This window comes from Phaseolus vulgaris, chromosome 9, assembly GCF_000499845.2.
Source record: "Phaseolus vulgaris cultivar G19833 chromosome 9, P. vulgaris v2.0, whole genome shotgun sequence".
Classification (NCBI taxonomy): domain Eukaryota; kingdom Viridiplantae; phylum Streptophyta; class Magnoliopsida; order Fabales; family Fabaceae; genus Phaseolus; species Phaseolus vulgaris.
Window position 1 is genome coordinate 1,414,998 of NC_023751.2, and position 22,888 is coordinate 1,437,885.

Below are 22,888 nucleotides of genomic sequence, written 5' to 3' on the forward strand. Positions count from 1 at the left end.
AAAATAATTTTTAAGGTAATTTAATTTAAATATGCATTGATATGAATAAACACATGTCATTTTCTGTAATTTGGTGTTTACAATGGTTGTGTAAGAAATCCTAATCCTTCAAGTTTTTTGTATACCACATACAATTAGGTGGTTTGTCTTTATTTCCTCCTACTAATAAATTATTCTTCATAACTTTTTCTTTTTTAGTATACATTGAGAAAAAAACTTCATAAAATATTGTGTGAGAATACTCTTTCCATCAAAGTGGTAATTTCTTCTAGTTCTTTGATACTTTCTCAATACTAGTATTAGAAATAGACTACATCATATCAAACATATCTATCAATCACTGATTTCTGTATTTATAGTTAAAAACTGCATGGAGTTTTTTCCTTTGTTATCTCAGAAACTTTGAAGTTTAAACTATAATAATCAATTCTTTTAAGTTGGATCTGTATGCTAATGCTTTCAACATATTCTTTCATCTAATTATGTATCTGATAGAGACAAACTAAGAATGAGTTAGGTACCTAGCTAATGGTATTTCTCTGTAGCTCTCAGACAATAATAAATTCATGTCACATGTATCTGTGGTACTAACTACTGAAAAAGAGAATAAATAATTGACACAAAGTAAGCAATTTTGACAATGGAAATGCCAAATACAAAGAATCCAAGGGTAGTATGCAATTTCATGATCGATGTGGGACTTGCTAGTACCTCATAAAACACAAGCTTGACACATGAAGCCACGCCAACAGTGACTCGCATATTGTGATATATACAAACTTTTGTCTAAAGTGATCTACATTATTCTCTAGCATCATAATCATATCTGACATATAGGTATATTTTATGTGCACGATTCTAGTTCATTCGGTGGAATTCATCTGCAGTAACTTGAAGGCGTTTTCTGGAAAAGGGAGTGTGATGATCATCAAAGAGAGTTGAGTTGAGTCCCACCTTTTTGGGTATAAGGCTGTTATAGCTCCAAAACTGGTCCACCATTATTCAACTCATTACTCAACCAGATGATCATATATAGCACCAGAAATTGCCCTATTTCCCACCACACCACTAACGTACTAGGAAGGAGCCAAAGAAGTCAAAACATTGATAAGTTGGAATTGAAATTGTACAGGCCAGACCTCGGACCTCAGCTGAAGAAGAGGTCGGTATCAGATGTCGACATCGGACCTTGGTAGTCCAACAGTAATAGTGGGCGATGTAAGCTGAGCCCACAAATAACGTGAGTTAACACTAAGATACCAATAAAACCTAAGTCACAAGAGGATCATGCATGGGTTCACTAGTGCAGATAAGTTAAACAAATGCGGCTATTTTAAATTTACAAATGCGGTCATAGAACCGCATTTGATCAACACGCATTTGTAAATCTGGAATTTACAAATGCGGTCCTATGACCGCATTCATAAATCACATTTACAAATGCGCTCATTTTAGGTAACCGCATTTGTATATTATTCTGAATTAGGGAGTGGGTTTGGGGTTTAGGATTTATGAATGCGGTCTTGGTAAAAACCGCATTCATAAATCACTATTTACAAATGCGGTCATTTACTAAGACCGCATTTGTAAATGCGAATTCACTATTTACAAATGCGGTCTTGGTAAATGACCGCATTTGTAAATAGTGCTTTTTTTTTTTGGGTATATCCTGTTTTGTGCAGAAACCATATATTTAAATAACCTGCATAATGATTAAACCCAGCCAGACAAATACAAAAATGTAGTAACCAATTGAAATCATCAAAATGTACATTTACAAGTGATCAAATTACATATAATAAAACCACTAATATTGTTTACTTATGCTAGAGTTATAAAAATTAATGAAGTATGTGGACCAAGAATCTCTAACATATGAAATGCCTTCCTCACTCATTGATGTTTCTTCTGTGAATAACTGCATTGCAAAGTTGACATAAATTAGTTTCTAGATATATATATGTTCAAGAATTATAAAAATGATTTAACATATACCTCCTTCCAACCAGTTTTAACACCTAGTCTTATAATGGTAATCATCCATTGCATAATGTAATAGCCACACTCATAGCTTCCTGGTTGTTTATTACACTATATAATTCAATAAAAAGTAATATGTTAGTATATTGATAAACAATGATAATAGAGAAAGAAAAAAATTACAAACCTTTACTCTTATGTAGTTCAAATTATTTGAACTGGATCGACCTTTTAGGATGTTATATCCACGCCATGAACTGGTTAATACAAAAAACCTCGTTAGTAGATGGTTAATTAGTAACATATACAAAGTTAAGTTTATACTATACTTACGTATCAATGATATCCTTAAATTTTGTGGGCATCTTCTTGTGTAGGGAACAGAACCACACAGCAGTCTTATCAACCATTGATAAGACAAGTAACTGTCAATGATGCCTATATGATCATTGAAAAGAGTTAGTAAATATTTAAAACATGAAATAATAATAATTGATGACATATAATTAAACTTACTCATTAATGTAAGGGCATAAATAAATTTGTTTTCCCTCTTTTTCCAGGATGTTAGTGATGTATGCTTGAGTCTCAGTTGAGTTTGGTCCAACGGGATTAGTATATGCAGGATCTACGAATCCATACATATTTTCCTTCCCCTCAGTGATACAGACTCTATGCAAAAACCTACAAGTTTTTAGTTAAAGCATAATCAATAATAATTTAACATAAAGTAAATTGAATAATAGGTAAAGATACTTACATCATAAAAAATTGAATTATACTTATATTGAGCTCCTGGTTCCCAGATATAAATTCTGATAAATCTGTGTTGTAAATCATCAGTGGCAGTTCAGTGTTGATTTGAAAAAATGTATTATCCCACGGAACTGGAAAAGGATCATTGCCAATCTGACTAGCAATGAGACGTAGGGAAGCCATAGGATCGTCAACTGGAACCTCACGCTTCTTTTTCGGACTTGGTGGCTGAAAAGGTTCCTACAAGATAAACAACATTTGTATTAAATTATATGTAATATATAAATATAAATAAAAAATAATATAATGAAACGAAATTATTACATGAGGTTCGGGCATAGATCGAATGAGCTCTCTGGGCCAGGCAACGAATGTCTGAAATGCATCGGCCACAGTGGTTACCTCATCTGAAGGTAGTGGAACACGAGCATCAGGAAATCGTACTTTTTCAACTGTTACCTTTGCCACATCAGGGGAGAGAGGAACGTTATGTAAGGTGGTGGCGTTTTTATAGACTTTTCCAAGTGCCACCACCCGAGGAAGTTTGCCGCCCACTACCAGTAGCTCACAATCCTCTGTCTGCCCATTGATATCATCCCCTAATGTTGGAGGAGCCGCACAACTCCCCTTTGTGCTCTTGGGAGTGGGACTAACAAGGGGTTCAATCGGCTCAGCACAAACTTGTTGCGATAGAAACTCTTGTCGCATTCGATCATTCTCCTTTTTCATCTCCAGCCACATCAAATCAGTCTCCTTTCTCATCTCCTCCATTATTTCTTCACGTAACTTAGTCTTCATTTGAGTTTCCTTCTTGGAGGAGGAGGATGGCTGTCGTTCTGAAACTCCAAAATAAAGTTTAATTCCGACCCCTTGTCCAGCGGCACGAACACGACCAGAGTGTTCAGGTCGTCCAATTGCTTCAACCAGGATATCGTGACGACCTTCAGCAACAAATGTACCGTCGGATTCCAAGGAATCCTGCAAGAGTACACAAAAATCATATTTTCAATCATTAATATAATTAATGCTTTAAAAAAATTGAAAATAACAAAAATAACTTACAATTTTTTCGATTATAACCCCGGATTGCTCGGAACTTGGTGCACCCGACTTTTTAATTCGGGCCCTCTTCCATTTTTCATGGCGAAAAGGTGGTGGAGGAGAAGTGACCCCTGTTTCCACATTCTCAGAATACGTCCCCTGTTGAGATTTCTCCTTTTCCACCATCAGTGTTTGCTCAAGTTTTCTATACCCCGAACGAGACATAACGTGCGGGGTAAGATTCTTCAAAGCTATCTCTTGAGCTTTCTTCCGACGATCCTGTCATAATTGAAATAAACAAACTGAAGTAAATAAGATAAACTTATTAATGTTATATAAACAAAAAAGTTACTTCACTTACCATCCAAGCCTCATTTTCACGGCTTTCTCTAAAAAGACGCCATGTCTCTTCATCAATATGTTGGTACTTTAAACATGGATTTTCGTCTTTAAGGTCGCCAAAAATGTATCTCAAAGTCAGTCTTGACTTAAAGGTACGAAATTTAAGTGCGATATTGGATAATATCTTTGATCGAAGCGGTTCCACATCAGGAATGTCAAAGTTTGCCTAGAAAATAACATCATCAAATTAAAATTAATTAATCAATATTAAAAAGCATTATATGATAACAATAATAATGTAAAGCTTACCAGAACATCCTCCCATAGCATGTTCCGATCAACCTCTGAAACCTCATCCCATGAATTAATCAAAATGGAGAGCCTCTCACGAGAAACAACTCCAAGATAGCTCATAAACTCATATGCCTTAGGACCAAAAGCCACTCCAGTGTTGACGTCAATGTCAACATGTGTCTTCTCACCAGCAGCACGTCTCAATGCAAGACGCTTCAATCTAGTAGGTCCTCTACTGCCTCGTCCAGATCGAGGTCTGTCTGGAGTCTGGTCGTCATTCATGTCTCTGTTAAAAAAATTAGGTAACAAACATTAGTTAATGTGCATCGAATTAAAATCATATAAAAATAATACAAAAAATTCTAAATGTTTATTTACATGTTGCATGTGGGTTGAATGTTTATATGTAAATTCCTTCACTATGGTCTTTATGGGTTGCATGTACATCATCAAGTACATCGTCATCTTTATTAGTTATCATTGGTGTGAATGAACGAGTTTCGCCATATTCAATATCATCTATGGCTTCCCCTTGTTTTTTCCCGTGTAAAACGACATACCAATGTTCTGACGTAGGATCTTTCACATAGAAAACCTGAGATGCTTGTTGAACCATTATAAATGGCTCATCTCGATACCCTATCTTTCGAAAGTCCACTAGTGTGAATCCTGATTCATCAATTTTAACCCCACTTTTATTATCAACCCATTTACACTTGAAAACTGGAACGGAAAACTTAGTGTAGTCAATCTCCCATATCTCTTCTATAAACCCATAGTATGCCATTGATCCAAGTACTGGATTTGTATCTTTCGAAGTCGAAAACTGCATTGACTCGGCTTCAAGAGTAACACCAGAATTTTGAACTGTACTCTTTTCATCCAGGGACTTCGTGTAAAATATACAATTATTCACTTCGTACGTTGTACATGAAATGACAACAAACTTCAATCCAGCAGCCAACCAAGTCAAGGTCTCTGATGCCGTTGAATCCTTGAACACCTCATCTTTAAACCAAGGCATGAAAGTTCTATTATGTTCCATCAAGACCCATTTCTCTGCTTGTCTTGGGTTATTTGCCTTCACAATGGCTTTATGAGCTTCTATGTAAGGTACAACTTCATCTGTGTTATTCAATATGTACAAATGTGCTTGCAAGACTTCTGATCGAGATTTGCTTACAATATTCACACCACGTAAACATTTACTTGTAGAACGCCTGTGGTGCCATGAATTAGCTGGAACACCTATTGGATTTGCTTTTGTCATGTACTCTGAACAAAATTCAATACTTTCTTCAGCTATGTACCTTTCAATCATTGAAGCCTCTGGACGATAATGATTTTTCACATAACCTTTCAAAATTTTCATATACCGCTCAACAGGATACATCCATCTTAAGTACACTGGTCCACACAATCTAACCTCTCTTACCAGATGCACCACTAGATGAACCATGATGTCAAAAAAAGACGGAGGAAAAAACATTTCCAATTCACACAAGATAACAACAATTTCATTTTGAAGTTCATCTAGTTTTGAGGGATCAATGACTTTACAACAGATGGAAGAGAAGAATGAGCGCAAACGGGTTATGGTGTGTCTAACTTTTTTGGTAAGATCCCACGGATAGCTACCGGCAACAACTGTTGTATCAAGATGTGACAATCATGAGACTTCAACCCAATTAACTTCAAATCTTGCATTGACACTAGACTCTTCACATTTGAGGAATGTCCTTGTGGCACTTTCACACCCTTTAGACATTGACAAAAACTAATTTTTTCATCTTTTGACATTGTGTAACAGGCTGGGGGCAAATATGTACGCTTACCCATTTGTATGGGTGCCAACTCGCCGCGTATGTTCATCTCAATCAAATCTAAACGAGCATTTAGACCATCCTTCGTCTTCCCGTTTAATGTTAAGAAGTGTACCAATTAAGCTATCACACACATTCTTCTCAACATGCATTACATCTATACAATGTCTGACTTCTAACCTCGACCAGTACGGAAGATCAAAGAAGATTGATTTCTTCTTCCAAATATTTGTCACAGATGACTTTTTTTTGGACTTGCCGAAGGTGTGGTCTATGTTATTTACCTTTTCGTAAACCTCAACACCGGTTAATGGAATTGGTGGACCACTACCCTCTTGGTGTCCATTAAAGGCTTTTTTCAACCTCCGGTAAGGATGATGACTTCTAAGAAACCTCCGATGCCGAAGATATACTGTTTTCCTTCCATGTTTCAATTGTTGAGAAGCAGTGTCTTCTTCGCATATTGGACACGCTTTGTGACCCTTAACACTATAACCTGATAAGTTACCATATGCTGGAAAGTCATTGATGGTGCAAAATAACATGGCATGAAGCTTGAAAGTTTCATTAGCAAATCCGTCAAATACTTCGACACCCTGGTCCCACATTAACTTCAAATCTTCAATTAGGGGACTTAGATAAACATCAATATCATTCCCTGGTTGTTTCGGACCGGATATCATCATAGACAACATCATGTATTTTCGCTTCATGCACAATCCAGGAGGTAAGTTGTAAATAACTAGTAATACAGGCCATGAACTGTGATTTGTACTCATATTACCAAACGGATTCATTCCGTCTGTAGCTAAACCAAGTCGGATATTTCTTGATTCTTTACCAAATTCTGGAAAGTCATCATCAAATTTCTTCCATTGAATAGAATCAGCTGGATGTCGGTACATGCCATCGCATTTCCTCTCATCTGCATGCCATCTAAGATTCTTAGCATCGTCTGGGTTTGCAAACAAACGCTTCATCCTTGGAATGATGGGAAGATACCACATAACCTTCATTGGGGGTCCATGCTTTTCCATGTCATCAATAGAATCGTCATCTTTTTGTTTCAACTTATAACGTGATAACCCACACCTCGGACAACTTTTCAACAATTCAAAATCTTTCCGGTATAATATACAATCATTAGGACATGCATGTATCTTTTTGTACTCCATACCCATTGGACAAAGAATCTTTTTTGCCTCGTAATTACGATTAGGTAGACTATTTCCCTCTGGAAGCATATCCTTCAACAGCTGGAGCAATTCCGTGAAGCTTTTATCAGTCCATCCGTTTATTGCCTTCAAATTCATCAATCTTAACACCGCCGACAACCGTGTGAAGTTAGTTGATCCAGGATACAAAGGAGTCTCTGCATCTTTTGACATACTTTCATACCCATGCGCTTTTGCAAAACACTCAGCTCCCACATCACGAATCATGTCCTCCAATCGATCATCATCTCCATCATCGTGTACTGCTTCATCCATGGTAGAACCCACATATTCTTCAATTACGGAAACACATGGTAAATTTAATAATTCACCATGCCATGTCCAAGTTGTATAAGATCGAAGAAACCCATCACATAGCAGGTGTTCCCTCATGATATTCACATCCAGTATCCTTCCATTCAAACAGTTAACGCACGGACACCTGATCTTTGCTCCATCATGACCACTAATAATCGCGTTACGCTGCGCAAATTGTATAAATTCCTCTACTCCCCTTTCGTACTCATCACTTATACGAACAACATTAATCCAACTTCGATCCATTATATATTCTGGAATATAGTTAGGATTTTCTAATAATTAGTATTCTCTTCAATCTCACACATTTGCCGAGGGTCGAACACCCCCGGACTCAATCCAAACACAATATTTCTATTCTAAAAGTAACAATAACTAACATAACATAAAACTTTTATTAAAATGTAATTAACAACTAACTAAATATGTCACTTCTAAAATTAAAATTCTAGAACAAAGTTTAATACACTATAGAATTATAATTCCATAAAGATTAATATCATATTCATTTTTATTTAAGTAAAAGTAGTTTAAAGTGACAATTATAAAAAATAAATGATGCCAGGGAAAAAAAGAAAGATATGCAAAGAGAAAGTGCAAAAAATAAAAATAATTACAAAAATAGAATTTATATATAATATAAATTTAAGAAAATAGAAATTATATAATACAAAAATTCAAAATACACACAAATATATATAAATTATTAGTTATTAGTTATACATTCCAAGTTGTATTAGTTATTAATTAAATATATATTATAATACAGAAAAATAAAAATTCAAAATATTAAATATGAATTCAAAATTTTAAATATAAATTCAAAATATTAAATAAATACAACACCAACCTTTAGGTTGATGGTGATCGGAGACGAAGACGAAGGCGTAGGCGAAGGCGGTGGCGGAAGCAGTGGCGGTGGCGGAAGCAGTGGCGGTGGCGGAGCAGAAAAAACCAGCGAACCAATAGAACAGTAACCACCTATATGCAGAAAACGAGTAAGGAAACGAAATGACAATGCCAAGGAAGTGAATAATGACAATGACAAAAACGAAAACGAAAACAAACGTTGAAGCAGAGAGAGCTGAAACTTACAATGCAAAGCGGAGAGAGCTGAGAACGTTGAAACGAAGAGCGGAGAAGACGAAAGTGAAAGTGAAAACCAGTGGCGCGCTTCTATTTTTAGGGTAAAATTGATTTACAAATGCGGTTCTAGGGTAAGACCGCATTTGTAAATCAATTAAAATGAATTACAACTGCGGTCATAGTAAAGACCGCATTTGTAATTCATTCTGAATTGAATTACAACTGCGGTCATACTAAAGACCGCATTTGTAATTACAAATGCGGTCTTTAGTATGACCGCAGTTGTAATTCATTTTAATTGATTTACAAATGCGGTCTTACCCTAGAACCGCATTTGTAAATCAATTTAATTACAAAAATGCCACCGCGTTTTTTACAAATGCGTTTAAACGCAAAGCCGCACTAAATAAATGGTCGTTGTTTTCAAATTTTGTACTAGTGGTTGTGTATAATACATTCGGGTACGACACAAGCAAGTGTTCCCTAAAGGCACTAAGGCCCGCGAGGGTTCGGGTTTTCAAGAAAAGACTGCATGCATGGCACGTGAATAATTAGCGCACCCACAGAATAGATGGCCCCGCAGCATTGGTACATGAGTTGGTACCTTGGCGGCCATACTGTAGGTCTATGCACTCCAGTAAAGGGAAGTCGTATGCGCTAGATTACGCTAAGATTGTGTAATAGCGGCGCAAGGACATTCTCCCAGGAACCCTAAGCCCACTAAGAGACGTGTGAACATAACAAAAGTAACCTATAAAAAGAGTGGTAAGAACCTAGCAAGGTACGCCGTTTATAAGACTGAAACTGTTTTACATACATTACTGTTTCTTTAACCCTTACTGACTTGAGCGTCGGAATGCAAACGGTCGTTAGGACGTCATTTGTCTCTACAAGTAAAGCGTTCTTCAACCTAAGGAAGTGCGAGAGAAGAAGGAGACAGGTGGGACCTGAAGTTGCCGTTAGAGTCAACCAACAACCAAGTCAATCGGCAAGAACAAAAATATTTCCTGACACGTATGTTATGCAATGAATAGTTGACTATGGTGTTGAGGATGCACGACATAATAATTGTTAAAGAAGAAGATTATAAAAGTTATAAATAATAGAAGGGTAAGGGAGTGTAAATTTTGGTGAGGCAAAATGTTTATCTGAATGTAATGTGGTTACAGTTACAGAGATTCAGAAAACCTTTTGTTTGCGTATGTGCATGTGGGAGGCTGCAGATGGCGAGAAGTATACGTCACAAACAACAATGCAGAGCACTTTTAAAGGCATTCAAGATTGCCAAGTGTGCCATGGAGAAAACATGGATATAGGAAATTTCCATTTTCAATCATTACATTGTTTTGCTTTTTGATTAATGTTTAACAACTCGATTATATATAACATTTCATAACATCTTTTTTTATAAATATAAAATTAAATTAAACTTAAAATTTATTTTTTAATAATTAACATAATCGATCACATAAGCTTGTTTTAGACACATATATTTGATGAAAATGCATTGTAATTATGGAAGCAGATTATAAAGCTCACATTGTATTTTATTTAACTTACAGTACAATTTGCTTTCATTTACTAGATCTGAGAAAACATGGCAGTAAGTTGTTGTCATTGCCCTTTGTAGAAATTCAAACTTTGGTGGATGTTTCTTTTGGTAGTGTAATTGAACTCAGTGAAATGCCACTGGTCTTAGAACAGAAGAAAATATGAGATTGAGAGAAACCATATATAATGGCAGATTGAAATGGTCCACTCAGTTTTTTATTTTAAAATTTCATTTTTTTTTCAAAATTTAATTATTTTATTGAGACTTGACTACCCAACACACTCGAATCCATTAGGTTAGTTTGGTTAGAATTGTCCACGGAAAAACTACAGAACCCAATATGCTTTTAATTGATTTGGACTTCTAAACACTTCAAACTCCACTAATCACTGGCCAATAACATCCTTTTGAAAGTTATTGAACAATAATTAATGTTTTTTTTAAGATAGAATATAATAATTTATGGTTAACATGAATTTATTTTTAACATTATTTGTTTAAATATTAAGACGATACACGTTAATTAGTTGTGAATATATGCTAAAAAACTATCAAGTTCAGCAGTAATGACAAAGAATTAAAGAAAGGAAAAAAACTGAGAAAACAAGTTTGCTAAGTTTTTTTTTTTTAAATAAAAATTTTCATGTTAGTCACCACTATCCAACTTAAGATCTCAAATAGGCTGACAACTCAAGTAACAACAATCATTTGTCATCACATGAAAAAATTATTATTAAAAAAAGAAAGAAAATACAAAAATACGGGAGGACTAGACCAAAATCCATATATTAATAAAAAACGATACATAGGTAGACTATACATATTCATACAAAATTCTAAAAACATACAAGATGAAAACCTATTATACCAATGAAAAGATTCTCTATGAATAAATCCTAAATTAGCCAACTTATCAACATACGCATTCCCTTCACGAAAAATATGAGTAACCCTAAACTTAATTTTCCCACAGTAATTAAGACAAATATTTCATCAATTACAAAGCATTCAAGGAACATTTGTCCTAGCAGTAAACGCAACACAAGTCAAAGCAGAGTCACATTCCAAGTAGACATTAGTAAGCCTCATCTTTTGAGCTTCCTCCATAGCATGTATAACCCTATAAAAGTCAGCAACCAGAGTAGTCTGAACTTCAAAAAACGTAGAAAAAGCTCCAATAAATTCTCCCATACTCCCACGGAAAATACCTCCACAAGTAGCAAGACTAGGATATCCCCTAGCAGCCCCATCAATGTTAATTTTAACCCAACTTGATGAAGGAAACTCCCATCTAACCGGAAGAGGACGTAGAACTTTACCAGTATGAGTGTTAATAACAAAAAACTTGAGCACATTGAAATCGAACATATCATTCTTCATTGAAGCTTTATACGAATTACCCACTAGACAAGTTAAATCTTTAATAACCAAAATAGCCCTAGAAACCTCAGTTTTATCCTGAAAACGAGCATAATTCCTCATACGCCATATCATCCAAATAGAAAAAGTTATCACAACAAGCTTAATCAATTTAACCAACAGACTACCATCACTCTTAATAAAAGAAAGAAAATCATCCTTATTAGAGAAATGATAAGTAGGAAAAATGTTTCGAACCCAACTCCAAATACGCAAAGCATTAGAACATTCAAAAAATAAATGTTGAATAAATTCCTCGTGCTTTTCACAAAGCGTACACATAGAATAAATATGCAGACCTTTATTTTGAATATGTTGATCTGTAGGAAGCCGCCCATGAAAAACTTTCCAAAGAACAAGAGTTTTGGAAGGCAGAATATATGAAGACCAAATAAATTTATCCCAACCACAGGAAACTCCTGGATCAAAGAAAAAAGCCCTAGCCGATTTAAGAGTGAGACAACCAAACTCATCTAGAATCCAATTAGGAATATCCTGTTCCGCCCCAACCATGATATGACTAAAAAGATGATGCATCTACTGTAAAGACAATGGAATATTATAATCACCACTTGTCCAAACCTGAGAGACTGTATCCGGAATACTAGCACCATTAGATAATCCTACAATATTTGCTAAAGAAGTAGTAGCACACCATTTATCATTCCCAAAATTTGGTGTAATTCTATATATAAATTTGTCTTATTTCACATCCATATGGAAAAATTCACAATTTATGGGTGAAGTTTTAATGCAATTTTATTGATGGAAACACAACCATAGATGAATCTCTTAAGCAATTTTATGAATCTAAATCAGTTAGTAATCTCACAAATAGTAAATTGATTATTATTTTATCTTATATTCATATTAACGAATCTAATAACAACTCAACTCTAATTATTCGTAGCAACAAATTCATATTAAAGTTCCATTTCTTTTTATATTCTTATCCACACTTTGGAGTTGAAAAATCTTTCAAATCTTCATCTATTTCTAAATCTCATTTTTGCTCCACACAAAAGTTTCACCCTCGGTAAGTGTAAATTGTATACATAATCCAGATGTGCGAATTGGGGTACTAAATCTATGAAGAGTCCTTGTCATGCATCACAAACATAACATCATATCACTTTGGACTACCAAGCAGGGAGTGCCCTATTTCATGCTCTCTTTATGTACGTTTGCACAGTAAAGCAGAAAGAATGAAAAAGAATAAATTTATGGAAAATTATAAATAGTTTTTTAATTACTTCTGATATATTCTGACGGGTGTTGAACAACAAATCTAGAGTAGAGGACTCTTGTCTCTCCATATGTGTTTGTTAAAAATTTAACTTATCATCCCACTATTTTTTCTGAAATTGAGATCATAAAATTATCCAAATCTAATTTTTATTTAATTAAATTATTTCGTAGTTTATAAATTTTATCAAAATAAGATAAGTTGATCTCACTCTTTTAAATTATATGAATTAAACTTATTAAAAAATAAACTTTAAATCTAACTCAACCTTATAAAACTAATATGATAATGGATGGTTTAGTAAGTCCAACAAACTCTCACTAGAATATGTTATAAATGACTCTGATACTATATTACGAACTTTAAACATAACTAAATCTTATAAAATCGACTATGAGTTTTGCACCCACTTATATTATGAATGTTTTTATCTCAGTTTAATATGAGATCTCTAGTAAAACTCAAATTAAAATTTAAGCTCATTGATTAAATAGTCTCTGGATTGAGCCACACATAATTCAATTTCTTTACTTCAAGAATTAGCTAATAAATATCTATGCTAAACATATGACTGTTTAAACTCTGATATAAAAATCTTCAATTTCTTTAGTTATAATATTGATATAGATTATTTATACACACTTCTATTACTAAAATCATAAAATTTAATAGATTCTAAGTCTTGCCTGATCTTTTTTTTTATCAGCAAAAAAGAATTAATAAATAAAATGAATTGTTTAAGGGATGATCCAACCCTTTTACAAAACAACTCTTAAAAAACTCTTCCTCCCTCCCTAAAAAAAAGACATGCTGAACATACAAAACCACAATACAAGCAAAAAACGCACACATAAGAGGTCAAATAGTCATCCTTATACAAGTTACCGGATCCAAGCACCAATCAGAAAAAAAAGAACATCCTAGAACGAGACTTAGAATAGATCCAAGACCAAACCTTGACTTGAACCATTGCAAATACTTCAGATGCATCAACATTTCCCCTATTAAAAATGACATTGTTCCTTTGTTTCCAAATTTCACTCACGACACCAACCCAAAAAGCTCCCCAAAAATCATTAACCAGACCAGAAGCATTACACAGCCCGAACTGAATAAAATTTAGCATAGGGTCAGAGTGAGTGATAGACACCATGCCAAGCTACTCAAACAAAGACACCAAACAAGTCAAGCAAATCTACAAGTAAAAAACAGATGGTAGTTAGACTCCTCCTCCTTTCCACACAAACAACACAAAAGGTTATCAACCACTATTCCACGCCTTTCCAAGTTTACCATAGTAGCGATCCTATTCTCCAACACCCTTCAGGCCGTGAACAGAGCAGAAGGCAAAACTTTACATCTCCACAACTTACCATAAGCAGAAGACAACTCCTCCTCACGATCCTGCCTAAGCAAAGTGTAGGCAAAACTTACCTAATATGTTTGAAACTCTCCAACCTTCCACACCCACCTATCCTTCACTCTCGAAATCAACACCGCCCCTTGCAACTCTTGAAGAAAACGACTCTCTAAAGACTTCTCCCACTCAAATAATGACCTTCTCCAATCAACCTTCCAAATCCATACCTCGTTAATCCAATCCCCAAACTGATCCACCTTTGCTTCTTTTGCCGAGCTCAAAGAATAAAGTCTTGGAAAAGCCCTCTTCAGTGCACCATAGTTCAACCAAATGTCCTTCTAGAACATAATATCTCTCCCCTCACCAACTTTCCACTTAACAGCGTCTTCAAAGTTCCTTCCCCAACCTTCCGAAGTTCACACCTCTTTCAGATCCTTCCACCATAGCGAACCTCTAGCACGATTCTTGTCCTCTCTCAAGCTTCTCCAACCACCATATTTAGAATCAATAATCTCCTTCCACAAACCACCATTTTCCGTCCCCAATCTCCAAATCCACTTTCCCAACAAAGCCAAGTTAAAAACCCTCAAGTCAATAATATCAAGGTCACCAATCTCGCGAGGCTCACAAACCTTTTTCCAAGAGGCCCAAGCAATTTTCCTTCCTTCTGAACCCCAACCCCAAAGAAAGTTCCTTTGAATCCTTACTATCTTATTCGCCACCGCCGACGACATTTTGAACAGACACATAAAAAACAGCGGTAAAGAAGAGAGGACCGACTTTATCAAACAAATCCTCCCAGCTAAAGACAAACACCTCCCCTTCCATTTACTTAATATTGCCTTCACTCTTTCCACCACCCCACTCCAAAAAGCGCCACGTTTATGACACCCCCTATCGGCAGACCCAAATAAATAAAAGGAGTAGTCATCACATCGCAATCCAAAATTGCCGCAAACCGCTAAAGGGAAAACTGGTCTATCCCAATCCCTCCAATTTTTCTCTTCGAGAAATTGACCCTTAGCCAAGAGGCAAGTTCAAAGCAAAGCAGAATCGTCTTTAAGTTGAAAACACTTTTATTGTTGGTGTCGCAAAAACACAAAGTATCATCAGCGTATTGTAACATGTTTACCCTTACTTTATCCCTTTCAACCTCCATACTACCAATCAAATTTTTCACTTCTGTCAGCCTTAACGCCCCAGCCAAACCCTCTGCCGCCAACAGGAACAAAAAAGGAGCTAAAGGATCACCTTGACGTAACCCCTTCTTAGGAAGAAACTCCTTAGTAGGACTTTCATTCATGAGAACAGACATGGAAGAAGGTTCTAGACAACCCTTTATCCACCGGATCCATTTACCGCAAAAACCTAACCTATCTAACATGTAAAAAATAAACTCCCAACTAACTGAGTCGTAAGCCTTCTCATAATAAACTTTAAAGAAAACACAACTCTTCTTTTTTCTTTTAACTTCTTCCAGAACTTCATTACTAACACGCTATCTAGCAACCCCCTTCCTTCAAGAAAAGCCGACTGTCTGATATCTATAACTTTGCAGATTTGCAGATCACCTTCTTCAAGCGTAAAAACAATGCTTTTGAAATGATTTTATATAAACAACCAACAAGCGAAATGGGTCTAAATTCTCCGAGTTGCCGAGGGTTGTCTACTTTTGGAATTAAGCACAGGAACGACGCATTAGATTCCCTAGGCCATTTCCCAATGGCCTCAAAATCCTTTACTGCCAACATCACGTCCTTTTTAATAATATCCCAGCAGAACTTTAAAAAACCAAAGTTAAAACCATCAGGGCCAGGACTCTTTGAACTGTCACAACACCAAACAACCGCCCTAATTTCCTCTTCAGAAAAGGCGTCAGTCAACATCTCACTATCTGCCTCAGAAATAGTATTGAAGCTCGCATTATCCAACCTAACCTGGCAAACATCCTTTCGGGCAAACCTTTCTTCAAAGAATACCTTAACCTTGTCCTTGACCACATCCTTATCCTACACCAGCTGCCATTAACAAAAACTCCATGTAACGCATTCTTTGCCCTTCTCCAGTTAACTTATGAGTGAAAAAACTTTGTATTAATGTCCCCTTGTTTCATCCACTTTTGCCTAACTTTCTGATGCAAAATCGCCTCTTGTTTGAACAAGAATTTGTTGAAATCAACTAAAAGAGTCCTTTTATCCTCCCTCTCTGACTCATTTAGACCTCTTTCATCATCACGTGCATCAAACTTGTTAATCTTCTTTTTCAGCTCCTCACTAATTCGATATATGTCCCCGAAAACTTCTTTGTTCCACACTTTTAAATCTGCTTTGAGCTTCTTCAGTTTTTCTTTGAAAATAAAAATCCCACCTCCTTGAACATCATAATTAGACCACTTTAACCTTACCAATTCTTTAAACCTTCTGTCTTTTTGCCAAACATCCAAACACCTGAAAGGTTTCAGACCCCAATCTACATACCCGTCTTTTAACACCACGACAGAATGATCAGAAACTGTTATGTTTAAAACAGATTGTTGGCAATGTGGCCAATTATCGAGCCATTCCTTTGACACAAGCACCCTGTCAATCCTACTTTTCACCATACCATTGGGTTTATACCAAGTAAACTTCCTTCCAACCAACGGGATATCCATTAGTTCAGATTTTTCAATAAACACATTGAAACCTTTAATTTCTCTAGAATAATCTGACTCAAAAATCATACTCTTCCTTTCCTCCTGCCGTCTGATAGAATTAAAGTCCCCTAAAACACACCAGGCCCTTGACATTTGATTCATTATGAAACCGAAGATCGCATCCCACACCTCTTTCTTGTCCCTCAGAGAACCAGAACAATAGACATTCACTATTGTTACAGGAACCCCGTTACCAACCTTCCAGAGTCCCTCTATAATAGAAAAATTCCTGTCATTGACAAAGCTAATCATCTGGAAACTCTTAATACTCCAAATCGTGATAATCCCACCAGCATTATTAATACCCCCATTTACAACCCAATCTACTTCGTTGGAGCCCCATAGGAGGCAAACCTTCTCCAAGTCGAACTCTGAACACTTCGTCTCTTGTAAGCATACCATATCCGCCTGCTCCTTACCAATCAGCTCCCGTATGTATTTTCTTTTAATGTTTCCACCTACCCCTCTCACATTCAGGCTAATTATCTTCATCATTTAACACACAATTCTCCCTCCTTACCTTCCTCACCTTGCTACCATCCTCAAAAGTCAAAGGATGTAAACTACTAATGACGAAATCCTCCCGCCCTGAAAAAGAGAAACATGATTCCTCACCTGAAATTTTCACATACCAATCCAGATTACGTCCAGCTTCCTTTCCAATTCAGAGGCGTCTAATATTCCCTAAAACCGGACAAAACCAAACCTCTGATTCCTTGAGTTAAGTTTTCTGAAAATGAAGACATTCGGAACTCTTCCCCATCTCATAAAAACTTTGCATAAATCCCTTTCAAAAAAGTGATTAGGAAAGTTAGTGAAAAAGAAGGAAGTCTCTGCCATTTACATGCACACAACCTCACCCAAAAAACACTCCCCCTCTCTCTATGTGCTTTTTAAGTCTTGCCTGATCTTAATTTGAAAAGTTTGTAATATTAGCAACACACTGAATAAATTATCTTTTTTATTGTTTTTATTTATTGTTTGGTGAGTATTTGTATTTTTTTATCAATAAAAAATAAAATAAAATAAATAATTAAAGCATATTTTAACCCTAACTCAACCTTATTATAATAAATAAATTATATATATATATATATAATCAGAATAGTATGTATACATAAAATCCTCTACAAAACCGCGTTTTAATTAAGAAGAAAATGATGTAAAGAATGATGAGATGTATTATGAGAGGTTTGCTACCATGGTGGGAACCTTCCCAGCATACGTCCAAAAAAGTGAAAGTTAAAGATTTTAAACGCAGATGTTGACCTGCATGCACCTCAAAGTTCCACATACAAAATCACGTGGACTATATCTTATTTTCATGTCAAAACTATATACTATAATTATCACATATTCCCAACTATAAATTCATAATGAATATAATCATATCATCAACTGAATTCGGTCCATATTCGTGCATATCATATATAATAAATACTGTACATGGTTTATCAATTGGTAGCATTGCAGGATACAGTTTTTTTTTTTTTTTTATCACGGAGTGAACAAAATCTAAAAGGAACTTGATAAATAAAAATTGTATTGACAACATTTGCGTAGTTGATTAATTGTATATCTTAACAAAAGTTGCCCAAAACCCTCCAATGCACGAGGAAATAGGGCACCCAAGAGGAATGATCTTAATAATATTATTTACTGTGTATGATTCTATATAAGTATTTAATGATATTATTTATATGATACTAGTTTTAGGATTAATTACCTTGTTATATATGGTATTTTTCATGACTTTTGCATTATTATCTGCCCAATCACAAAAATTAAGAGTCTATCTTTACTCTTTTGTGAAAATTCTAAATAAACATCATATTTTCATAAAAAATTAAATATTTCTATTTTCTTATAAAATTTAAATAAAAATACATTTAACTTTTTGTCAAAATTTTAGCAAACTTCCAGAAAAGGCTCGAAATGTCTTGAGAATTAATTAATGCTTAAAATAAGTCATGATTATGCATATTGAGATTTAGAAAACTAATCATTTACAAATATGTAATCTTGTAATATATAAACTTATCGTACAAAATTTATATAGATTACATTTACTTGTATAAAAGGATTTAATTAATCCGTTTGTTAAATTGTTAAAACAAAATATACAAATGTACATAAAAAAAATTACATCATTTTATGATGAACTAATTAAAGTGTATCTTGACCCATAAATATAAACTGCGTAACTGTCATAGATAACATTACTACGAACAACTGTTCAAAATGCATGACTTATTACTGTGTGTTGTCTTAATCAGGTTATTTTTTCTTAATCAGAAATATTATTATTTCTTCTATCCTTATTGAAATTCTGTTTTAAAGAGAAGCTCAACAAATTTAAAAGCACATGCATCGTTTCTATAAACAACAGATAATATCATAATAACATCATCAAATAGTTTTTCATAAGCAATTATAAAATATAAGAAAAAAAAACTTTTTATAAATTAAAATTAATATGCATAAGTTAATTTATTGATCCTTTTGTATCTAATTTATTTTTAATATATATATATATATCTTTTTTTTCTAAAAATATTTATGGAAAGATTCACTTAATAATAAATCCCAATTTTACTTCTTTTTAAGACAAAATCATCCTCAACATCCAGATTTTGTAAAACTTTTTTTTTTTCATGAAACTCTAGAACGCGTAGTTTAGAATGATAAAAGGATTCGATCAAAACTTAAAATTCAGATTTGTTTAAACAAGCTATTCTCTAACACTTTTAGGAGAGAAAATAATGAGAAAAAGTTAAAATTAGTTTAGATATGAATTAATTTGTAAAATTAACTTTTTAAATTTTTTTATTTTAATTTAAACTTAAACTAATTTTGACTTGTATAAAAAAAATCATTTTAGTTTTTGTAATTTTATAAAAAATAAATAAATTTATCTAATTTATTAATATAAAAACAATCTTGATAATGTTTAACTGAAAACATAGAAACTAGGAACAATATTTTTATACTACACCACTGAACTAAGGTTTGAAGACCTGAAAGACGCAATAAAAGACACTAAACACTCAGTAATCCACAGACTAATAATCAATCCATGGTGTAATTAATCGAGAAACAGCAATTAATGGTTTAAAGTTTAAAGTGTGTAGATTAAGAAATGGATGGTTTATTAAAAAGAAGTAAAAAGGAGGTGGTGACTTGAGAGAGGCAAACCCATTAGCCATTGTCGCAATTTTGAAGCAGTAAGATGAACAACAATGACGACGACGTTTCTAAGAGAGGGGACACCTCTGTCTAAACTCATGTGAATCTCCTCTATATAAGCCATTCCTCCTCCATAACTTTTCTTCCACCTCCTTCTCCCAGTATCAGTATCAGTATATCAGTAGTATCAGTGGTTCTCATGGCCACTCAAACATAGACTGCATATAGTGAAGATTAGAGATATAGTGAAGATGGAGGAGGGCAAAGCAGCAGCTCAGAAATCTCTTGAGGATTTTGATCCTAAAAAGGCTCCAAAAAGGAACAAGTTTGCTTTCGCTTGTGCCATATTGGCTTCCATGACTTCCATATTACTTGGCTATGGTGAGTGAGTGTTGTTAATAATATATAATAACTGCACGTGGACATGACATGCATGAGTAAATGAGTTTTAATAACTACCTCCTAGGTTTAATTAACGTTATTTTTTTCCTCTTCTGCACCAAGTACTATGCTACATTCTGTTTTGTTTGATGATGATGATGATGATTACAGACGTTGGGGTGATGAGTGGAGCGGTGATATATATAAAGAGGGACCTGAAACTGACGGACGTGCAAATCGAGATCGTGGTTGGAATCATCAACCTGTACTCTCTGATAGGTTCGTGCCTCGCCGGGAGAACCTCGGACTGGATCGGTCGGCGTTACACGATCGTCCTGGCCGGAGGCATCTTCTTCATGGGAGCCATCCTCATGGGATTCTCTCCAAACTATCCCTTTCTCATGTTCGCGCGATTTGTGGCGGGCGTTGGCATCGGTTATGCTCTCATGATTGCCCCCGTCTACACGGCAGAAGTGTCCCCTCCTTCGTGTCGTGGCTTTCTCACCTCCTTCCCCGAGGTATATATATAGGTAGTAGAATGTAAGTAAATTTGAAAGATGATTTAACTGACATGGTTGATATTGATGAAGGTATTCGTGAATGGAGGGATATTACTGGGATACATATCAAACTATGGCTTTTCCAAGCTGCCGCTTCACATGGGATGGAGGATGATGCTGGGAGTGGGGGCGGTGCCTTCGGTGATCCTGGCGGTGGGAGTGTTGGCCATGCCGGAGTCCCCACGGTGGTTGGTCATGAGAGGTAGGCTCGCCGAAGCCACAAAAGTCCTCAACAAAATCTCTGACTCTCCCCAGGAGGCTCAGCTCAGGCTAGCAGATATCAAAGCCGCCGCCGGAATCCCGGAGAACTGCAACGCCGACGTCGTTGAAGTGGCGAACCAGAACAGCGGCGGCGATGGTGTATGGAAAGAGCTGCTCCTTTACCCTACGCCCGCGGTGCGTCACATCCTGATCGCCGCTCTGGGCCTCCACTTCTTCCAACAGGCTTCCGGCATAGACGCCGTCGTGCTGTACAGCCCCGAGATTTTCAAAAAGGCTGGCCTGGAATCCGATGGCGAGCAGCTTCTCGCAACCGTGGCCGTTGGATTCGCCAAGACGGTTTTCATCTTAGTGGCTACGTTTTTGTTGGATCGGGTCGGGCGCCGCCCCTTGTTATTGACCAGCGTTGGCGGCATGGTCTTCTCGCTTCTCACGCTCGCCGTTAGCCTCACCGTCATTGAGCGCTCACGCGCCGAGCTGAAGTGGGCCATTGGTCTGAGCATAGCGACGGTTTTGTCGTACGTGTCGACGTTCTCCGTTGGGGCGGGTCCCATCACCTGGGTATACAGCTCGGAGATCTTCCCGTTGAGGCTACGCGCCCAGGGTGCGGCTATGGGAGTTGTGGTGAATAGAGTGACGAGTGGAGTGATCTCAATGACGTTCTTGTCCCTGTCTAATAAGATAACTATTGGTGGGGCCTTCTTCATCTTTGGGGGAATAGCGATGTGTGGATGGATCTTCTTCTTTACCATGCTCCCTGAAACACAGGGCAAGACCCTTGAGGAAACGGAAGAGTGTTTTGGTAAATTCGGTTCATGGTCCCACAGCAAGGGTAATAAGGACACTCACAACAGTGCAGAGATAGAATTAGTCAATTGAAATAATGGCGCTACTAATTCTCCACTTCTTCACATTATATTACATATTATTAGGATTAAATATGTTTGTTAAAAAAAACACAAAAAAATCTTAGTAAGATCTATTTTAATAGTTTTTTTATTAGAAATATTTAATAAATTCAAAGTTTAAGCTAAAAAAAAAACCAATTTCGATATCACGACAAAACATATATAACCCGTATTATTACTATACTTCTATTATCTTATGATCACGATTTGTTATGATGGGGAGAAGAGAGAAGCAGGAGTGTGAAAGTGTGGTAATATATTCCAACCGAAGCCACCCTTTTAAAACACTAATATTGGTAATATTCGATGGAATTTTATTACCTACTTTTTTTCTTTGTGTATTTTATTTCAATTACATAAACATGGAAAGATCTGTATATTCTCTTTCTAATCGAACTACCAAACTTTCAATATCCTGCTATCATATATAACTAATTCACTTACAATGATGACAAGTGTTAATGCTAATTGCATCCACACAAACAGTGAGTATCGAATACGAGTAAAT

General features: G+C 35.7%; 1 protein-coding gene across 1 annotated transcript; it reads left to right on the plus strand.

Annotated features, from left to right (window-relative positions):
* The first annotated feature begins 20,448 nt into the window (after positions 1-20,448).
* LOC137822683 (polyol transporter 5-like) lies at positions 20,449-22,537 on the plus strand. The gene is made up of 3 exons (XM_068627630.1): positions 20,449-20,693; positions 20,865-21,211; positions 21,284-22,537. Exons 1-3 carry the CDS (start codon positions 20,564-20,566, stop codon positions 22,349-22,351), a joined length of 1,545 nt encoding a protein of 514 aa, XP_068483731.1. The 5' UTR covers positions 20,449-20,563; the 3' UTR covers positions 22,352-22,537.
* Positions 22,538-22,888: the final 351 nt, after the last annotated feature.

Coding starts and splice junctions, on each gene's coding strand:
- LOC137822683 (XM_068627630.1), top strand. CDS start 20,564: ATGGAGGAGGGCAAAGCAGCAGCTCAGAAATCTCTTGAGGATTTTGAT. Junction 20,694..20,864: donor TTCCATATTACTTGGCTATG/GTGAGTGAGTGT, acceptor TGATGATTACAG/ACGTTGGGGTGATGAGTGGA. Junction 21,212..21,283: donor TTCTCACCTCCTTCCCCGAG/GTATATATATAG, acceptor ATATTGATGAAG/GTATTCGTGAATGGAGGGAT.